We start from the raw sequence: 22,248 nt of genomic DNA, 5'->3' as shown, positions 1-22,248 counted from the left end.
GAACTTTGAGCGAAATTTGCCGAACAGTAATTCGTATTTTCCGGAGCCAAAACGTAATGCGCTACGGAATTATCCGGCAATTGCACGAGACGGCTACACGTCACTGACACGCAAATATTACGATGACTGAGGTAAACACCAATTAGCGTGCATTTTATGCCCGTGTTAAAAGCTATTATTGCCATAACGTTAATTGTTGAACTGTTGATAAACCAGTATTTTGATGCAGAGCTAGCGAATGCGATCTTATAAAAAAAATGGAATGTACACAAAAACTCAAAATTAATATTGGTGACGGTTCATTCACCTTTTCTTAAAATATCTTGAACATAAAAAAATCAGCAGCTTTCATATTCGATATAAACATAGACATGTATGTTCAATACAATAAAATTGATCAACAGTAGTTACCTTCTTAAGATGTTCCTCGTCCATGTTCTTAATATCTGTCACAGCATGTCAAGTTATTGTTATTCTGCTGTCCATGTCCATTTTCCACTGAATATAATGTATTGCATGCTAAACTGGACTCTGTTGGTATCAATGATGATGTTCGTTACTCAAATGTTTATTTCATTTCTACGAACTACATTAAACTATGTTTACATACGAAAGTTCCTGGACTGGACATAATGTTTCCTATACTTTCTCTGTGATAAGGGAGTAAGATAAAACAAAAACGCATCTCATAATTGCAATTATATTTTATTGGAAAAAAATATCATCGAAATTCTAGGGCCTATGAAATATCACATATTACATGTCAGTTTCAATAAACAGATCATTCCATACATACACATGTGAATAATATTGTGTCCAAAGGAAATACAATATAATACTGCTCTGTTTATAACCATGAGCACATATCTTTCATCATTCATAGATACATTGTATACATGAAAAACTGGAACAGTCCCCTGTGTTGAATTGTTTAAAAACTAGTGTAACTAGTTAATTTCAAATGGTCAAAACATTGCACAAATTATTTAAGACAACAAAACATTTTATGGCTGAATATTAACAGCATGTTTATATCACATAACAACAATAAAACACATTATCTTCTGAAGTATATTTGTAACTTATCACAAACAGGTTTGTGCACATGCACATAGCAGTATTTATAGTATGTATTGTTCAGTGAAATTTGGAATGTGTCAGTATAACAACTTGCATTTATCCATCATAATACACTTAAATTTATTGTGAAAGCCTACAATGCACATGTCAATATTTCCTAACAATTTATTGGTGTTATGGTAAAAATTATGATGACCCAATCTTGATAAATACACATATTATGCAAAGGCACTGCAAACTTACTTTAATCAAAAAGACCAACAGATAAAGACTGAAACATAATGTACATGTTAAAAAATATATAAAATATAACAGAAACCATCATAGAGCCAGTACCGGTATATTAAAGCAACAATATGCACACATTAGCATTTGATTCTAAAATTTCTGAAAAAAGGTAAAAATGAACATCCATTAATTCAATAAATAAATATTCAAAGGTATTCAACTTTCTATGTAATTAAATAAATAAATCTTCATAGGTATTCAACTTTATATGTACAGTTTAACAAGTTTTTAACTTTCCTTGACATTTTAACATATTCCAATTATTCTCCATAAAAGCATACAAAAGTTGATGTTCTTATCAATAAAAAATATAAATAATTTCCTATTCTGTACACCTCATTCTGATTTTCATTTTCTACACAAAAAAACTTTGCTTGATTTCTATTTAATAAAACGTTAATCTCATTAGGTAAAGAATTAAACGAAACAATAAATAATAAACAGAAATCATTTCAGGCATCAAACGACTATGCAAAAAGATTATCCCAATACATTTCACTCAAATTTCAATTAAAGCTTAATTAAAGTTCAATTAAAACTTTAAGTACAATTTATTGTCCTGAAAAAGTGCCATTGAACTTGATGGGGTCAAACTTGAAGACGTCTGGGTGACCGTTGTGGGGGCAGGCCGCAGCAAAGTCCGCCTTGCTCCACTGGAAGGGAGGCAACTGGTCCCAGGTCGGTCCACTCACAGCAATGAATTCCAGTCGCTGGAACATGTCCAGGTTGGTCAACTGAAATCAATAAAAAAACATATAAGCCTTATGTGTAGAAATCTGTTTCTGGCTACCAGAACTACTTATTATTATCACTTATAATATGTAAAATTGTAAATCTTACCAAGTCTGATTTAAAACAAGAAACCGTCGGAGACGGGTGATGCTCCCCAAAGGCTTTTTTTGTCACAATATTGCACTATATATTCAGATAAAAGGAAACGTCTTGAGGGGCATAACTTTGGACAAAATAATACGATGGATGGTTTAGCAACTTAAAAATTTCAAAGGGCCATAACTCTCTAAATAAATCATCTAACCTGAACCCATTTATAACATGCGCATCTCCTCAAGATAGTTAAGCTTCCCATAAAGCTTCATTGAAGTCCAGTCAGTAGTTGGGGAGCAATAGCCCGGACAAGAATTGCACTATATGTACAGTTTATAGAAAATTTGAAAGGGCCACAACTATGTGAAAAATCATCCGACCATAACTGGCTGATAATATGCACATCTCCTGTTGGTAGTGTGAAGCTTCCCATAAAGTTTCATTGAATGCCCGTGATAAGTTGCTGAGAAATAGCTCGGACAAAAATTGCACTTTATGTACAATTGAAAATTTCAAAGGGCAATTACTCTGTGAAAATCATCCGACCATAACCGGCTGATAATATGCACATCTCCTGTTGGTAGTGAAGCTTCCCATAAAGTTTCATTGAATTCCCGTAATAAGTTGCTGAGAAATAGCTCGAACAAGAATTGCACTATATGTACAATGGAAAATTTCAAAGGGCCATAACTCTGTGAAAAATCATCTGACCAGAACCCTCTGATAATTTGAACATCTCCTCTTGGTAGTGAAGCTTCCCATAAAGTTTAATTGAATTCCGGTCTTTATTTGCTGAGAAATAGCCCGGACAAGAATTGCACTATATGTACAGTGAATGGAAAATTTCAAAGGGCCATAACTCTGTGAAAAATCATCCGACCAGAACCCGCTGATAATATGCACATCTCCTCTTGGTAGTGAAGCTTCCCATAAAGTTTCATTGAATTCCGGTCATTAGTTGCTGAGAAATAGCCTGGACAAGAATTGTACTATATGTACAGTTAATGGAAAATTTCAAAGGGCCATAACTCTGTGAAAAATCAGCTGACCAGAACCCACTGATAACATGCACATCTCCTCTTGGTAGTGAAGCTTCCCATAAAGTTTCATTGAATTCAGGTCATTAGTTGCTGAGAAATAGCCCGGACAAAAATTGTGCACGGACACACAGACACACGGACGGACAGACGAGGCGGCGACTACCGGTATATGCTCCCCCCCCCCCCCAAACAATTTTGGGGGGGGAGCATAAAAAAGGTTTGCTGATAAAGGCTCACTTGCAAGTAAGCTTACCTGAAAAAATTGAAGGGGCTGGACAAAAGCTTACTCACAATTTTCAATATTGAAAACAAAAGCTTGTCCGTTTATTTTGAGCCTCGGACAAAAACTTTAGTACCTAGAACAAAAGCTCACCCATTTGCTGTGAGCATCTGACAAAAGCGTAATGATCTATTTGAACAAAAGCTTCAAGAAGTATAAAATATATATGTTAACAAGTTCTAACAATTTTGCGCAATTTTTAAGTCAACAACAAATTATTATTTAATTCAAAGACTATAAATTTAAGAACTTTATGTAAGCCCAGGCATTCACTACTCATCCAGATTTACTGTATGCTGAATTCACACCGTTGGATCTATGCAATTTACAAATGCAAACTTAAAAACAAATAATTGACATGCATTTTGTATTATTACACCATCATTATTTATCTGTTCATGTTAAGGTTCTGCATCAACAAAACAACAAATAAAAGACTAAGTTGTTTTTTATCCCTACATCTTCCTGACCAATTAATTAAGTTTTTCTTTTTGGACACCATGTTTTGTTTAATTCTGCCAAACCTAAGGAGATATATTCACCACCCCACAAAAAACTTAAATAAAATATTGGTTAACAACCACCCTGACATAGAAGCCATGTTTCTATTTCTATTACCTTCATATCGGTGCCCCCATGGGACCGATGACCAAGTGCGCCAAACGGGTAGGTACCATCTGCCGGATTGAGATCACAGCGTGCTGATATGGCATTCTCTGCGCTGTACGGTGGTGTGCAGTTACAGCGGGCAAGTGGGTCATGTTGGAAATCATTGTATCTAAAGGGAATAAATTGAATATAACTTAAAGTCACGTCATAACACCCAATCTCAAACTTCATACGTGGGGTAACTATTACGCACAGTATCAACATTTCACACTAATGCCATATGCGACCAGTGTAGTTCCAAACCAGATTGCTATTTAATCAAGCAAGTTTTTTTCTGTCTCATGAGGGGACAGCCTAGCTCCTGAACAGTCTGTGGGAGTGCTCAGGCTTCTTTTTCTTTGTTTCGTGAGCAGTAGTATAATAAGCTACCTCATTAGTTTCTGCATGGACGCCAGATCTGTGACCTTGCCATTGTCTCTCTTGAAGATCTGAGCTCGTGGGGATTTGTCGTAGGTGAACCAGTCACCGTACTTCTGCACATTGTCCCAGCAGCCGCTCTTGTTGAAGATTTCAGGGTAGAAACTGAAACCATTCCAGTAAATAAAAGATGAGAATTGGTTAACAATGTGGTGGAGACATTTAGAAAGTGTAGAAACTGAAACCATTGAATTTAATTGTGGGTGGGAATTGATTACCAATGTAGTTTAAAAATTCAAAAATCAAGAATAAAGGTCTTTAATAAACAACTGAAAAATAATAACAATTACATTCTTCACTATTACATTCTGCTAATTCATCTAACAAAGTCACTTGTTGCAATATTTTCTTTATGTTTAACACAAAAAAATAGTCAGAATTATGTTTAAAGCAACACAGATTTTTGCGTTTTAACATGATTTTTCTGTTTGTGTTGTCCATCACCAACTGAGCCTTGACTGTTGAGTGTCAAAAAGATGTACTTGATATAGAAAGTTCTAAAGGTGCAATATCAATAAAATCTATAACATGAACTTCTTTTAGACTTCTTCTATATGACAGCACTGTCATAAAGTTGCATCCTTCCAATGAAGATGAGCCAAAGTTAATCTTCTTTTGCCTAGCAACAACACGGATGCAAATGGATGTAATATTGCAATCAGCAAATGAATTAAATTAACCCCCTGTAAATTCGATGCACAGAATAACATGTCTGCTTATGCCATATTTCGAAATGTTTTGATTTTATTTTAAAGGGGCATAAAGAGAAGATAAAAAATGATTTTAAAATCCCAGGTCCTTCCTTTTAATCACTAAATTACAGTTAAGTTATTGATATTTGAACTCCAAGCTGATATTCAAGCTTATGTTTTTTCCAAAATGACTGGAAATAATTCCAAACTGAAGGTTAAAAAAATGGGGTTTTTGCAAAAAACATGCAATATTTATTTAATTTCCCTACACAGCTCTATGACTTCAACCTTATCAAATAATAATAATAATAATGAAAACACTTGTTCTCAATTGTAAAGGAGTGGTCACGAAAAAAAAAAACTTTTAGTCAAAATAACGTGATTTTTTTCCCTATCCAAAGGCCCCGCCCGATTCCCAAAATGGTGAAAACAAAATATTACACTTACGCGATGTTGTAGCTAGGCCAATAGGACTGCCTCACTAGAAGATCTGTCTGGTCATCATAGATCACTGTACCACTGGAGACAGGCAGATGCATGTGGGATTTCAACACAAAATATGAACACCAAAATCCAACTTTTTTTTTGTATTATACAAATCAGATATAATAGCCAAGACCAAAAACTATATTGTACACATACAGTCATACTGCTTTTTTTCTCTGAAATGTTAAATCTATGGGTGTAATGTCAAGCATAAGTTTAGTTGGCAAAGATTTAAACATAAATAAACCTTTAAAATCAAAATCACTAATGTTGCCTGCAATGGCAAAATGGATATAAAAATCCAAGATGTGACTGAGAGGATTTCTGTTTAAGCCCCACTCTTGCACTTGAAGAACCTTCTTAATATATCTCATTATTGAAGACACCAAGTAATGTTTTTTTTTCCAAAGAAATAGATTCAATAATGCAGGCATGAGCATTCAATATTATTTAGCTAAAATGAACAGTTTTAAATTAAAAAACAAAACTGTTTGGAAATTCATAAAGCCAGTTCTGCTTATCAAGAGGTAATATCTAGGTTCTGTTTTGGTACATGTTCACTTAAATGCCAGTTCACTGAAGAACAATCACGATCTTACGGTATTTGTTCTAGAACCATTAGAAGGCCTGTTTTGGGAGAGAAGCCAGGCATGAAGACCTTATAGTCCACCACCATCCACTGGTTGTTGTATCTGAAATATAGAACACCTCTTTAAGACAAGAATATCAGTGAAACTGATGGATGCTCCCAGATGATGCGCTTTGTCAATCTATGTGTTAATAGAACACCACCTAAAAAATCTTTTATTAGCCTGGGTGACCTTCACCTTGACCACAGTGACCACAAACCTCATCAAAAGGTAGAGGTATAAGCAAGGTACCTACATGCCAAATATGAAAGAGATCGGTAAAGTATTGAAGGTGCTATGAGAAACTGTAAAAAAAGTGTGACAGAAATCTATTATTAGCCTCAGTGACCTTGACCTTGAACACAGTGACCTCTACCTCATCCAGAGCTCCAGATAAGGCTCATTTTTTCGTAATAACGAATTATTTTCAAGTCCGTTACGTATTTATTTTAAAATCTTGTCGTACCATAAGAATTACAAAATCAAGTTACGAATATTATTTTTACATCGGTTCGTATCGATTTTTATTGATTTCTTTTCGCGTATTAAAGATCTTTGCGGTGCTTACATAGAATGGTTATCGGGTTTGTTTAACAAAGCGCATTTTTTCCAATTAAAGCGGCGTATACAGTCTATCTGTCAAAAAACAGTGGCGGCGCCCAGAGAGCGTCCTAAAAAACTGCAAAGCGTCCAAAAACACGCTTTTAACATATTGTACGCAAAGTGAGCCGAAGTTAAATGTTTAGAAAGACATAGAAAAGATCTTATACGATGTTGTATGTTCAGTTTCCGACACAGTCAGAAAAGCTAAAGAAAAACGCGACACGACGGGTCCAAACTTAAACACACAAAAAAGAAAACATTGAACGAGTGGAAGGGACAAGTTCCGTGGCTAATCGTTGAAAAGATTGAAGGGGAGACCGGTTTTAATTGTGAAATATGTAAAAATTCATCTAAGGCATGCAATCTAAGCATATTTTTGGCATATAAAGGCATTTGAAAAATAAAATTGTATAATACTGAAAAGACACTGTTGAACTCGTAGAAATAAAGTTGCTAGTATGTTAATTTTGATTTTTTTTGCATGAAAATAACCATTATTATTTATTTTTAGGTCATTTATAAAAAATAAGAATTATTTTCCAAAACTTAGTAGTAACGTTAAGAATAACATTTCAGAGTTAAGAATTCTTTTTGAAAATCTGGTAGTAATTTAAGAATTTCACAAAACCTTATCTGGAGCTCTGACCTCATCAAAAGGTAGAGGTCCATGCAAGGTACATACATGCCAAATATGAAAGAGATCGGTAAAGTATTGAAGGCGCTATGAGAAACTGTAAAAAAAGTGTGACAGAAAATCTTTTATTAGCCTTGGTTACCTTGACCCCAGTTACCTCAAACGTCTTCAAAAGGTAGAGGTCCATGCAAGGTACCTACATGCCAAATATGAAAGAGATCGGTAAAGTATTGAAGGCGCTATGAGAAACTGTAACAAAAGTGACGGAAAATCTATTATTATTAGCCTTGGTGACCTTGATCTTAAACCCAGTGACCTCAAACGTCATCAAAAGGTAGAGGTCCATGCAAGGTACCTACATGCCAAATATGAAAGAGATTGGTAAAGTATTGAAGGCGCTATGCGAAACGGTAACAAAAGTGTGACGGAAATAAGGAAGGAAGGACAAACTGGCAACTTTTATTTCAGGGAGCATAAAAACCTATAAAGCAGTAATAAATATTGAAAATAAAATACTTGTACATAAAACATACATATTTCATGAAATTCTGCAAAAGGTCTTTGCACTACTGCATTAAAGAAGATGAATCATCATACAAACAACTGGAGTTTAAATTTATGTTCTCCGATATTATAATCTTGGATGTTCATTTGTTGTTATGATATAAACTAACATACAAGCAAAGTAATAATTATATCTGTTAACAAATATTAGCTCGTTAACAAAAAAAACGATATTAATTTGTCAATCTTATTTTCAGCAATAACTTTAATACAAGAGAGCCAAGATGGCCCTAGTTCGCTCACCTGAGGGGAGTCGTATCATTCAATCTTTACCAAATGTCAAACTTGACCTAGATATTGTCCAGACAAACATCCTGGTCAAGTTTCATCATTATTTCATCTGCGAGTCATGATCAATGTACCTATGAAGTTTCATGATCCTAGGCGTAAACATTCTTGAGTTATCAACCGGAAACCATTTTTCTAAGTTGAGTCACCGTGACCTTGACAGCCATTATGTGAATATGTTTTTTGGCGCTGTGACCTTGACCTTTGACCTAGCGACCTGATAATCAATAGGGGTCATCTGCGAGTCATGATCAATATACCAATAAAGTTTCATGAACCTAGGCATAAGTGTTCTTGAGTTATCATCCAGAAACCATTTTACTATTTCAGGTCACAGTGACCTTGACCTTTGACCTAGTAACCTGTAAATCATTAGGGGTCATCTGCGAGTCATGATCATTGTACCTATGAAGTTTCATGATACTAGGCATAAGCGTTCTTGAGTTATCATCCAGAAACCATTTTACTATTTCAGGTCGGCGTGACCTTGACCTTTGAACTAGTGACCTGAAAATCAATAGGGGTCATCTTCGAGTCATAATCAATGTACCTATGAAGTTTCATGATCCTAGGCATAAGCGTTCTTGAGTTACCATCTGAAAACCATTTTACTATTTTGGGTCACCGTGACCTTGACCTTTGACCTAGTGACCTGAAAATCAAGAGGGGTCATCTACAAGTCATGATCAATGTACCTATGAAGTTTCATGATTCTAGGCCTAAGCGTTATTGAGTTATCATCCAGAAACCATTTTACTATTTCGGGTAATCGTGACCTTAACCTTTGACCTAGTGACCTGAAAATCTGTAGGGGTCATCTACGAGTTATGATCAATATACCTATGAAGTTTCATGATCCTAGGCCTAAGCAGTCTTGAGTTATCATCCAGACACCATTTTACTATTTTGGGTCACCGTGACCTTGACCTGTGACCTATAGACCTGAAAATCAATAGGGGTTATCTGCCAGTCATGATCAATGTATCTATGAAGTTTCATGATCCTAGGCATAAGCGTTCTTGAGTTATCATCCGGAAACCATTTTACTGCTTTGGGTCACCGTGACCTTGACCTTTGACCTAGTGACCTGAAAATCAATAGGGATCATCTGCGAGTCATGATCAATGTATCTATGAAGTTTCATGATCCTAGGCATAAGCGTTCTTGAGTTATCATCCAGAAACCATTTTACGATTTCAGGTCACAGTGACCTTGACCTTTGACCTAGTGACCTGAAAATCAATAGGGGTCATCTTCGAATCATAATCAATGTACCTATGAAGTTTCATGATCCTAGGCATAAGCGTTCTTGAGTTAACATCCGGAAACCATTTTACTATTTCAGGTCATCGTGACCTTGACCTTTGACCTAGTGACCTGAAAATCAAAAGGGGTCAACTACGAGTTATGATCAATGTACCTATGAAGTGTCATGATCCTAGGCCTAAGTGTTCTTGAGTTATCATCTGAAAACCATTTTACTATTGCGGGTCATCGTTACCTTGACCTTCGACCTAGTGACCTGAAAATCAATAGGGGTTATCTGTGAGTCATGATCAATGTATCTATGAAGTTTCATGATCCTAGGCATAAGCGTTCTTGAGTTATCATCCGGAAACCATTTTACTGCTTTGGGTCACCGTGACCTTGACCTTTGACCTAGTGACCTTAAAATCAATAGGGGTCATCTGCGAGTCATGATCAATGTATCTATGAAGTTTCATGATCCTAGGCATAAGTGTTCTTGAGTTATCATCTGGAAACCATTTTACTATTTCGGGTCATCGTGACCTTGACCTTTGACCTAGTTACCTGAAAATCAAAATAGGGGTCATCTGCGAGTAATGATCAATGTACCTATGAAGTTTCATGATCCTTGGCATAAGTGCTCTTGAGTTACCATCCGGAAACCATCTGGTGGACAGACCGACAATAAACCCCATCTTCTTCGTAATGGGGGGGGGGGGGCATAATGAGAAAACTGCCCCCCTCCCAGCAGCCATATTAATCAACTGACAGGAACTATTTTTGAACTCACTTTCGTATCAAGGAAACAAATGTTCTGAGCAAATTTCATGAAAATTGGGCCAAAAATGTGACTTCTACTGTGTTCACATGTTTTCACTATATACATATAGAGAAAAATGCCCCGCCTACTGGCGGCCATGTTTTTTCACCAATCCTGACCATTTTCGGACCCGTCCGAGATATCAATAAAACCAATGTTTTGACCAACTTTCATGATTGGGCAAAAATTGTGACTTCTAGAGTGTTTACAAGGTTTCTCTATAGCCAAATAGGGAAAACTGCCACTTTATTTATATAGAGAAAAATGCCCCGCCCACTGGCGGCCATGTTTTTACACCGATCTCGACCATTTTCGAACTCGTCCGAGACAACAATCGAACCAATTGAACCAATCTTTTGACCAATTTTCATGATGATTGGGCAAAAATTGTGACTTCTAGAGTGTTTACAAGGTTTCTCTATAGCCAAATTAGGAAAACTTCCCCACCCACTGGCGGCCATGTTTTTCAACAGATTAGAACCACTTTTGAACTCAACCAAGATATCATTAAGACAAACATTTTGACAAAGTTACATGAAGATTGGGCATAAAATGTGACTTCTACAGTGTTTACAAAGTTTTTCTTTTTTTTGACCTAGTGACCTAGTTTTTGACCGGGCACAACCCAGTTTCAAACTCGGCCCAGATTTCATTGGGACAAAGCTTCTGACCAAGTTTCATGAAGATGGGACAAGAAATGTGGCCTCTAGAGTGTTTACGAGCAAATGTTTACGGACGGACGGACATACGACGGACAAAGACAGCAATCAGGTGAGCTAAAAAGAATTAATATAATATCACATCTTACATTCCACTGTTAAAAATGGCAAACAAAATAATCTGTTATTTGCATTTTCAGGGATAGCGCTAATTGTAGATATATTTTGTATCGCATCTTATGTTCCGCTGCTCAACATGGCAAACATAATAATTTGACAACTTATTTTTAAGGGGTAACTGTAATAATAACGATATTATAAATATCACATCTTACGTTCCGCTGTTAAACATTGCGAATGTTTTTCCCCATTCCATGCCAGTAGTTGCCAGTCTGTTGGCTACCATGGTACGTATGCCTTCAAACACCGTGTTGTATGTAACATACTTGTACAGAGCAGGATTGTTGTTGCCAATGGTTGTTTCCAAGGAAGCCTGAATTGTGTTTTATTCCAGCATTTATGTTTTAAAAAACTTACGTTCAACTACGATAGATACATACATGATAGCATGAGATTTGTTGGTTGTCAAAATTTTATTTATTTCCTATTGATATTTTAAGTTTGATCTGTGATTAAGTTTTAGCGTAAAGTTAAATTGATTTAGATATATGTTAGTATTGTATAAACTTACACTAGCCATGCAACAGAAAAGCAGAGTTGTTTATTGGCTGATAAACAATTGCATCATGAAAACAAGAGCTGTGTTTGTGAAACACAATGCCTCCTACTGAGCTTTGAAGCCGCATGGCAGATATTTTAGAAACAAGGTTATATTTTGAATGTTAAGGTCACAGTGATCTTGACCTTTGACCTAGTGACCTCAAACCATATTTGATTGTAGATCTCAATGACATGCATGCACATTAAAGAACATAGACCCAAGAGTTTTCTTTTTATGAACAAGGTTAAAGTTTTGGAACAGGCACACATTTTAATTATGATTTGCTACAGATCACGATTTGTTTTAGATTTATTTATTGGGTGGGTTTTACAATGATAATTTCATTCTTTATGTATCACAGGTTAAGCGTGAAACTGTTCTATCTAATTCACATGTCTATATAAGCTAAACTTATTGTGCCCCAAGTCTTCTGTATGCATAATTACAACCTCTATGACCACAGAAGCTTACCAGTCCCGATGAGATGAGGTAGTAATCGTCCCCGGACAGGAGGGATCCCGGATAGGAAGAAAACGTCATCACTTGACCCGGAACCACGCCTGAATTGGCAGAGGATTTATGGTGTTTTCAGTAGAATATCGTTTACCAAACATGTTTAGAGACATTTATATTCTCTTAAGTGGCACAGCAGCCAATTAATAAATATTAATTATATGCTTTTTCAGTGGATTATATAATGTTATTGAAAGAAATTAGCATTTCAGAGAAAACATTAAGAATTGAGTGTAAATATATGCAATATCTCAATATTTTTCCATTGATTACATCGGTCCACCAATGTCTGTAATTTATCCTGATAAATTACAATGAGCGGAGAATTTTCACAAGCAATATTTTCTGTGAATCCATGAAAAATATCAAGCTTCAAAGACAAAGAGGTAACGACACTATTTTCCTACCATTCTCACTTATTAAGTTGGATTCCACACTTTGATGACATCATGGTACACAAACATTTAACTTGTGGTTATAGAAGCATAATTTCAAATGTTGAGTAATTAAAATACTTTTTGTCTATAACCATACATGAAGTAAAATGCCATCAAACACCTAAATATCCTCTATATTTTCTATGAGAAAGAGTAAATAAACTAAAAAATGCCAGAGACACAGATGACCCACGACACATGCTTGAAAACATTCTGACCAAGTTTCAATAAGACTGGATAAAAAATGTTACTTATTTAATGGTTAAAATGTTGTCGAGGCACACTACACAATGATGAACGCATCTCAAAGAGAGATCACAGTAGCTCACCTTGAGCACTTTGTGCTTAGGTGAGCATAAAACTTAGCATATGCATAATCACTAGTCACACATGAAATACTTCAACACCAAAACTCAACAAGATGAGCCTCACTTTGTGAAGAGGGTTTAATGCATGTGTGTAAAGTGTCCTACCAGATTAGCACAGGTTAATCGGGGATGAAACTTTCTGCCATTATTGTATTTTTTGTTAAGAGGAAGACTGTTGCTGAAAAAATCCTGTTAAGGCCAAAAGTGCAATCCCTGATAAGCCTGTGCAGACTACACAGGCTAATCTTGGACGAGATTTTAAGCACTTAACCCCCATTTTACAGAGAGCTGCCAAATTAAATTACCTGCACCGGTCTGGAAAGCGAAATCATACTTCTTCAGCATCCTCAGCATACTCTGATAGGTGCTCCACGTGTCCTGAGATACGTACAGGTCCTTGTATCCAGGTAACAGCTTTATAAGGGCAGAGCACGACCCTGACCCCGTGACCTTGGGCTTCATTGCATTGGGAATGTCCTCCATGTCATCGCCCATTGACAACACACTGGAACACACACCACAGAAGGTGAATTATGACTTCAGAGCATATTTAAATGATTATTTAAGTAAAATTCACAAAGGTTGTCTTTTTTTTAATGTAACTTTAATTGACAAACACATCCTTTTTCTATCATCCCTCTGACTATTAAAGGCACATGTTCACGTTGTGGTAAATCGACAAAATTGAAATCAATTGTTTCAGATCTTGAAATTTTCGGAGTAGTTATGATATTTGCGAGTAAACAGTAATACTGAACATTTACCATACGCTTAACATCCATTATATGCATCCTTTGACAATTTAAAAACCTAAAAATTATAAACAAATCGAAACGATTGAACAATTTGGAGAGTCCTGTTGTTGATTGTTAAATTTTTTACATAATGACGTCTGCATTGAGTATATATAAAATATACCACCTAGTATTTCAGTATGGATGGCCAAGTGGTCTAAGTGCTACATTTATACTCCAAGGGCCAGTGGTTCAAGCCTCAAGATCACTTTTTTTTCTTTCTTTAATTTTATTCTTGTTTCCTACTGGAGCTATTTAATTCTGATGATTACATTTATAAATTTAATGCATTTAATGACAACCTTCAAAACATGCCAAAATATATGTGAACAAGTCCCTTTAAGAACAAAGATTTTGTTTTGCTACTTGCTGTATTTTTTGTTGTTGTTTTTATCTTTTAAACTGCTAACAGCCTGGTCTCCAGTTTTAGAAATGACCTCACATGTGTTATTTTGTTGCTTTGGAAAACCAGAACATTAACGATCTCTAATCATGTTGTTTTTATAAGACTTTTTTATACATACAAAAATTATGTGACTGGGGAAAAAATGGGACTTGTCCACACTTTTTTGTTGTTGTTTTTTAATTGTCATTTATTGTATTTAAAAACACCATAATATTTGGAGTTTTCAAAACTAAAGATAATAGCAAGAAAAAAATCAAAAAAATCAATAAAAAAGCTTGCCTGCTGAAGCGAGCACTTAAAAGCAGGTCAACAAAAAACTGAAATACAGTGCAGGTTTATTCAATTTAGAATTCTCATGCACCTAAAGCATCAATTCTACTTACTAGAGACCAAAAGGATCGATATCAGTTGATGGCATTGTTGGATGATTAAAGTACCCATCTGTAAGACCTCGGACTTGAATAAGAAACAACTCCACCTATAAGAATGCAACATATTTCATTTAATTTTTAGTTTTTAAACTTTATTTTCATTGAAAGCAATTAATTGAAATTAAATATTGATTACTGATTGATAATCTATAATTTTTCACAGTAGCTCATCTTGAGCACTTTGTGCGCAGGTTAGCTCGAAACAAGGCGTATGATAAATCACCCGTCACACATAAAATACTTGAACACCGAAACTCAACAAAATGAGTCACACTCTGTGAAAAGAGGGTTTAATGCATGTGCCTACAGTGTCCTCCCAGATAAGCCTGTGCAGTCTGCACAGGTTAATTGGGAAGATTCTTTCTGCCATTAGTGTATTTTTTTGGTAAGAGAAAGACTGTTGCTGAAAAAAGCATCTTATTTCCCCACTTCATATAATTATTTTCCCCACAAAATAATTACACATAAATCAATACAATATTTTTTTAACGTAACATTGGCCTGTAGTCTGACTGCTGGAGTTCTGACAACATTCACTTGCATCAGAACTCATACATATTGTTAAGTTCACAATTAAATGAAATGCTTAAATGCCTATGAGTTGGAACTCTGAAACATTGTTTATTTCCCATATTTATTTCCCCCTGATCAAATTCATTTCACCAGAACTCAAAAACTTTGTTTAATGACCAATTAATATATATGGTTAAATCCAAAGCATTTTTTGGTTCCAAATTAATTGATCTCATTTAATGTCCATTCACTAGAACACGAAAACCTTCTTAGTTCTAAATTAATTAATCTGTTTGAAGTCCTATTCACCAGAACTCAAAAACATTCTTAATTCTAAATTAATTTGTCTTAGTTCCCAATTAGTTCATGTTAAATTCCTACTCACTAGAACTCCCAAAGATTGCTTAAGTATTTCCCAACTAATTGATCATGTTAAATTCCATTTAAGTGGAACTCAAAAACATCTTTTAGTTTCTTATTAATTGATCTGCTAAATGCATCAGAACTAATTAGTGTTGTTAATTGGGCTGGCCAATATATAATAGCTAATGATAAATTAAATCCTTACAGAGCAACTCAATACTCATCAGAAGTAGTTTACTCTTTGGACTTGATCAGGTGTAGGTCCTTAATATATGCATCGGCACTTCAAAACATTGTAAGCCACCTGATAAACAACAGTTAATCATATAATATTTCTAACCATTTTCCAGTAGTCTGAGTCCTGTGACTTGATCTGGTCTTGCATCCATTCCAAGTTCTGCTGCAGGAAATTGCCCAGCTGTTCACACTCTGGATTCAGTGGACGTTCACAGAACTGGCCTGTAGCAGAGTTGAAAACATGGATATTATGAGCCTTATTCTTGGAGAACTGGTTCACAGAACTGGCCTGTAGCAGATTTGAAAACATGGATATTATGAGCCTTATTCTTGGAGAACGGGTTCACAGAACTGGCCTATAGCAGATTTGAAAACATGGATATTATGGGCCTTATTCTTGGAGAACTGGGCTTAATGCATGTGAGTGTCCTCCCAGAGTTGTCCTTAAGTGTTGTCCCAGACGAGCCTGTTCAGTTTGAACAAGCTCATCTGGGACAACACTCTCCACCATTACTGGATTCATGTTTAAAAAAGACTTCATTTACACAACAAAATCAATAACAGCTGAAAGTGCTGACCCTGAATAGCCTGCGCACTGCATAGGCTAATCTGGGATAACACTTTGCCCTCGTGCATTTTTAATCGGAGCGCTGCTCAAATTTAATATCTCACTAATTATAAAAATTATTGACCCCCCCCCTAGATGTAACTTAGACACTGTTATTTAGTACTCAGCAGAGAATTACAAAACTAGCCTGTAGAAGTGTTGGACAGATATATACAATTTGACACACATCATGACAAAATGGCCCTTGTGACATGTTTGGCCAGAGTAGCTCTAGGCCAGCATTCCCATCGGCAAAGTCTGCAGGGGTTACCCTGTATGCTATAAAGTCACACACCTGCTTCGCGGTCTCATTAGCGGATACGCAGCATGGTCTGGCTCTATGCTGGGTGCATACAGCTCAAGAACCATTTTTACACCACGCAGCTCATATATCTTCCAAATTATAAATTGGAGGTTGCCTTGGCGTAGTGGATATGGTGTTCGCCATTTTTCCTGTTTAGAAAAAGTTTAAATTTATAACAAATTGTTTTTTACAAATGGCCAACGTTAGCCTATGTTTGTAAGCATGTGTTCTATTTATGCCGCCTGACCTTCCACTGTGTTTTTCCAGGCCATGGCAATGTGGTCCTTGGTGAGATAGCCTTCCACCATTCCTGCAGCATAGGACTGGTCTTCATTGGAATACACGCCATTTGTATATACACTCAAGTAAGACCAGCTGTGGGGATAAATCACAGTATATATCATAATTTTATACGAGCATCAATCCATCAAGTTAGACCAGCTGTGTGGAATAAATCATGGTATGTATCATATACAAGCATCAATACATCTAGTAAGACCAGCGGTGAGGAATAAATTATGGTTTATATCATATACAAGCATCAATACATCTAGTAAGACCAGTGGTGAGGAATAAATTATGGTTTATATCATATACAAGCATCAATACATCTAGTAAGACCAGTGGTGAGGAATAAATTATGGTATATATCATATACAAGCATCAATACATCTAGTAAGACCAGTGGTGAGGAATAAATTATGGTATAAATCATATACAAGCATCAATACATCTAGTAAGACCAGTGGTGAGGAATAAATTATGGTATATATCATATACAAGCATCAATATATCTAGTAAGACCAGTGGTGAGGAATAAATTATGGTATACATCATAAACAAGCATCAATACATCAAGTAAGACCACCAATGTGGAACAAATCATGTTATATATAATATACAAGCATCAATACATCAAGTTAGACAAGCTGTGTGGAATAAATCACGGTATATTTAATATACAAGCATCAATACATCAAGCTAGACCAGCTGTGTGGATTATAAATATGCTTACATGCTTTTTTTATAAGCTATATCCTGCAATATTTTGGTGCATTTATTTGCAACTAAGGTGAAAGATGAACTTTTGGTACTGGGTGTTTGCACAGGTATTGGGCGCATGGCCAAGTCACTTTAACACTATCAATTTGTCATAAAACAACATTTTTTATCATTTTGAAAAAAAAAAAATCTGATTTTTTTTTCTGATATGATATGATATCATATCCGAAAAAAAATCTTTTTATGACAAATTGACAAACAGACCCATTCTAAAAGAAATTGATGCCAAAGCGAACTGACCAGATCCATAAGAGGGATTTTTTCTCTAACTTTCCTTAATATTATTGCAATTTGATGTTGATGGTAACAGGTATTCTGCTTCTAAAGATGTATTAGGTTGATTGAACTCGATTTTATAGACATTCCTGGGACAAATTATTTGCATGTTTTTTTGCTTTTACAAGAAGGAAGAACTTTGAGCTCTGTGTATCTGCTCATAAAAAGCTCAAAACATTAAAGAAGAACTAGTTGCAATAATTCAACTCTCAGCTTTATAACCCAAAGGGTTGCTCAGAGTTGCCATGCCCTGTCTATTTTTCTCAGGTGCAAAATTTGATCTTCACTGCAAGGTCTAAGGAACACCGATACTGCAAAAGCATATCAATGTTTACCTGACTCATGGAAATCGTACCATAAACGCAAGAAATAATTGCTTTTAATTTACTTTGTTATTCTTTGGTATGTTCTATCCACAAATTGGACAACTCTTGTGATGTTTCCGACTTTAAGTGTCGCTATCGGTTAGGTCCCAGTACACTAATCTTTTGCACATCAAGATGTTTGATGTAGCCCAAGTCAATATCGATGTCGAACAAATGTAGAATATTTACACTGTTCCAAAATTGATCATTGTCAACTGGGTCATGCGAGTTGTGTATCGTGTTTTTTCTTAAAAGTTGACCCAGTATTTGTAAAAATGTTGCAAGACATATACATTTCCAGAAAGGAAATTCATTTCTGCGTCGAATAAGACCGAGATCGTGAAAATCACTGCATAATTGATAAAGATATGGCTATTCAAAGCGATGCACCCCGTTTTGGGGTGATTTTGAGTTGCATACCTTGTTATATATATATTTGATAGTGAAATTTTTTTTTTCAGAAAAGTTAATTTTTCGTTATAATATGATTATTTATCATTCAATATGATGTTTTCACTAATTAATATCATAGCAACACGCTAACCACCTGTTGGTTAGATATATACACAGTATTTGTTTGGCGAGAATAGATATCGCATACATGCCATACGTCCCGGATTGTCCGGGACAGTCCCGGAAATTAAGAACTTGTCCCGCTGTCCCGGAAATCTGTCAAATGTCCCGGAATTTACAAAATCCATGTATACATGTACCTTATCTTAGGCTTAACTGCATCTTGAATCTGTGTATATCTGCAGCGTCTCCATGACAATGCCTACCCGAATAGGCAGACTACGCTACGTGTCAAAATCGATCAATTAACAGGGGCCTGTTATCATATTGATTGTCTCACGTTCGCGGTCAAACCGAAAAGGCGGCATTGTTTAATGTGGTTGTAAATTGACTTTAATCTACTACGTCATTATTTCCCGCTGCGTAAGGGCAAAGGATAGTTGTTCACACATCTGAAGTCCAACATCGCTGAGTAAAAATTAAAAGCAGTTTATGTTCGCACGTTTAACCGACAAAGAAGTTGAGTTAAACAGTAAGCATATAAAAACGTCATCCTCACTAGGTTTATTATTGTCTTGTTCTAAACCCCCAGTAAACATAACGTTAAAAATAATAAGTGAATTTGAATCGCGTTCAATTTATTATATAAATGTTATAAATGAATAAAGGCGTATCAACAACTACGCGTTACACACCGTCTTAATAAAAACAATAACGCAGTGACGTCACCATCTATGTTTAGAACGCTTACACTGAAAACACGTGGCTTGTATCTAGTAACGGAAGTAGTAATGTTTAATTTGACGTTAATAGATCAAGTGTATTTCGGATAGGATTTCGAACTTTTGCAATTAACGATGCGAAACAAAAAAAACGTACCAAAAATGCATATGTCTATAAATATCGCTACATTTTATACATGTCCCGGAAAATCGGCAAAAGTCCCGGACAATTTAACTCAATGTCCCGGAATTGGTCTGAAAAATTATGGCATGTATGGATATCGTCTCATCTGATATTGATGCAGGTATGCACTCACTTAATATATTTCAATTATTGTGTTCCTTATACCAAAGAAAATCTTCCAGATCCTACCCGCACCATGTCGTACCAGAATTGTCTTCATTTGTAAAAAAAAATAAATGGTAATTTCTGTTATTGATCATAATCACAAACTCAAAGATTTTGATATCTGCATGATTTTATAGCAAACTTTGAAGAAAAAAAACATTGAATCAGTTAGAGCTTGTAAAAAACAAGCTGGATCTAAGTTCCTTTCATAAAGAAACCAAGCTCTTAACTAATATTTCTACAATTTACTAAATCCAGGAAGTTGTTTAAAAATATTGAGCTGTTACATATATTCGCATATTTTGAGTTCGAAACTTCTTATAGTACAAAGTACAAGACGACATGATATAAATAAAGAACACAAAACATCATACCCGGTTTCATTAACTTTGTTGTCGAATTCAGCCATTGCCACCCACTCAATCGGCTTCTGATCAGATATTAAGTACTGTCCGCTGTCAGTCCTAGCGACATACGCATTCTTTAAAGTGTTAACCCCTAAAAAAATTGATATAAACACTAGGAACAAAATCCTTGCCTGCAGAGCCATTTTTTGGAATCACATGATAATCATGTGACGCACATGATACAGGTTACATATAAGTATTTTTAACCTTGGTCTAATACAATCTCCACGCAGAGTTGTCGTTCCTTGCTCTCAAAAATGGTTCGAAAGGCAAAACGAACACCTTTTTACAGTTTTCACCCCATAACCAATAGGCGCCGGCACAGCATCTTCTATTTAAAAGAATGCAGTATCAAGTAAGAAATAGAAAAAGACGAAGAATTCGGCTGTGACATCAGTAAAGTTTGTCAATCTAATATAATTGAGATATTAGTGTTTGAAACTTAGTAAAATTATATGTTAAAAAATTGAAAACTTTGAAATCGTTAGATACCAGTCGAGAGAAAATCTCAAATCGTCAAAAGTCTATAAAAATGTATACTGTACAGATTATCTCACTTACTTCGACGAAGACCAGTCTTGACGTTGTGAAAAACGTTGAGACGTCACTCTACAAAAGTTTACACACGCAGCCAGTGATTGCCGCAAGAGTAAGCACCGTGGAGGCCCATATGCAGTAAAACATTGGAACACGCGCATAAGGCCCCTAGTCGGCCTAGTGCCTTATAGAACGACAGTGCCCAGTCGATTTTAATCGTTTAAATGAGCCTTATGCTGACAAGGCTGGCAATACAAAAATTGTGTTAAAGTCCTTCAATATGGTTCAATATTGCTGTATTTTAGTTCAGCAATTGAATCATTTAACCACCAAAGAACAAATTAAATTTAACTGCCGCTGTAAACGGAGATTAAAAGGGAACTAAATCGTTAGAAGCGTCATTTACATACACTTCAATCTAGATCTATTAGAAATGATAAACCTTGTGCAACTTTGAACCACTACATCACAATAAATGCTTATGATCTTCGTACAGTTTGCTCTGCCATAAAACCGTGAAATAAATTCTCACAAACTCAGCTATAGACCTCCACGCAGAGCGATGTTTCAACTGCTTACGTGTAATATGTTATAAACTTTATTTTACGTTATTACTTTAATTACATATTCAAAAGTCAACACTCGTCGTCATATGTATACAATAATGGATTTATTTGTGTAAAACAGTAAACATAATATATCATAATACAAAAGCCAAAGAAATCAACTACATGTACCTCATTACTGCCGCCTTCGGCCATGAAAGTGGTAACTCGAATGCAATGAAATGAATGGAATGAAGCTCGCAATAACTGAAGGTTTTTGAAGATGCTGAATGTAGCTTAACACCGATGACATGAAGCGCTTAGTATTACGTCATAACGTGAGCCAATGGGATAATATTCATCGCCTACGTCATAGTCCGCCTCGATACCCAACACGAGTGTAAATGCATACACATTCAATCAATTACACATTTCTACGCAGTGCAATTTTATTGATTTGATTAAAGTGCCATGAACATCTTGTTAGAATAAGCATCAGCAGCGAATTAATTTGGGCCCCTCTCTGGGAAAAGGGGTTTAATGCAGGTGCGTAAAG

General features: G+C 35.6%; 1 protein-coding gene across 4 annotated transcripts; it reads right to left on the bottom strand.

The window, feature by feature from the left end:
- Positions 1 to 689: 689 nt before the first annotated feature.
- Positions 690 to 22,003, bottom strand: LOC127861529 (putative phospholipase B-like 2). Of its 4 annotated transcripts, none has more exons than XM_052400104.1 (12): positions 21,885 to 22,003; positions 17,164 to 17,291; positions 16,109 to 16,294; positions 14,845 to 14,939; positions 13,567 to 13,766; positions 12,415 to 12,503; positions 11,558 to 11,715; positions 6,377 to 6,469; positions 5,739 to 5,810; positions 4,552 to 4,704; positions 4,132 to 4,291; positions 690 to 2,102 (listed from the first exon to the last, which is right to left on the bottom strand). In XM_052400104.1, the coding sequence occupies exons 2-12, from the start codon at positions 17,263 to 17,265 to the stop codon at positions 1,920 to 1,922; spliced, it is 1,491 nt and encodes a 496-aa protein (XP_052256064.1). In that variant the 5' UTR covers positions 17,266 to 17,291; positions 21,885 to 22,003; the 3' UTR covers positions 690 to 1,919. The 4 variants fall into 4 exon arrangements, with proteins under 4 accessions (XP_052256064.1, XP_052256065.1, XP_052256062.1 ...); XM_052400105.1 differs by having other exon boundaries at positions 16,109 to 16,227; positions 21,885 to 21,998; XM_052400102.1 differs by lacking the exon at positions 21,885 to 22,003 and adding an exon at positions 20,578 to 20,791 and having other exon boundaries at positions 16,109 to 16,227.
- Positions 22,004 to 22,248: the final 245 nt, after the last annotated feature.

This window comes from Dreissena polymorpha, chromosome 16, assembly GCF_020536995.1.
Source record: "Dreissena polymorpha isolate Duluth1 chromosome 16, UMN_Dpol_1.0, whole genome shotgun sequence".
Taxonomy (NCBI): Eukaryota; Metazoa; Mollusca; class Bivalvia; order Myida; family Dreissenidae; genus Dreissena; species Dreissena polymorpha.
Note: the sequence above shows the minus strand (reverse complement) of the source record. Positions and strands in the feature narration are given on the sequence as shown.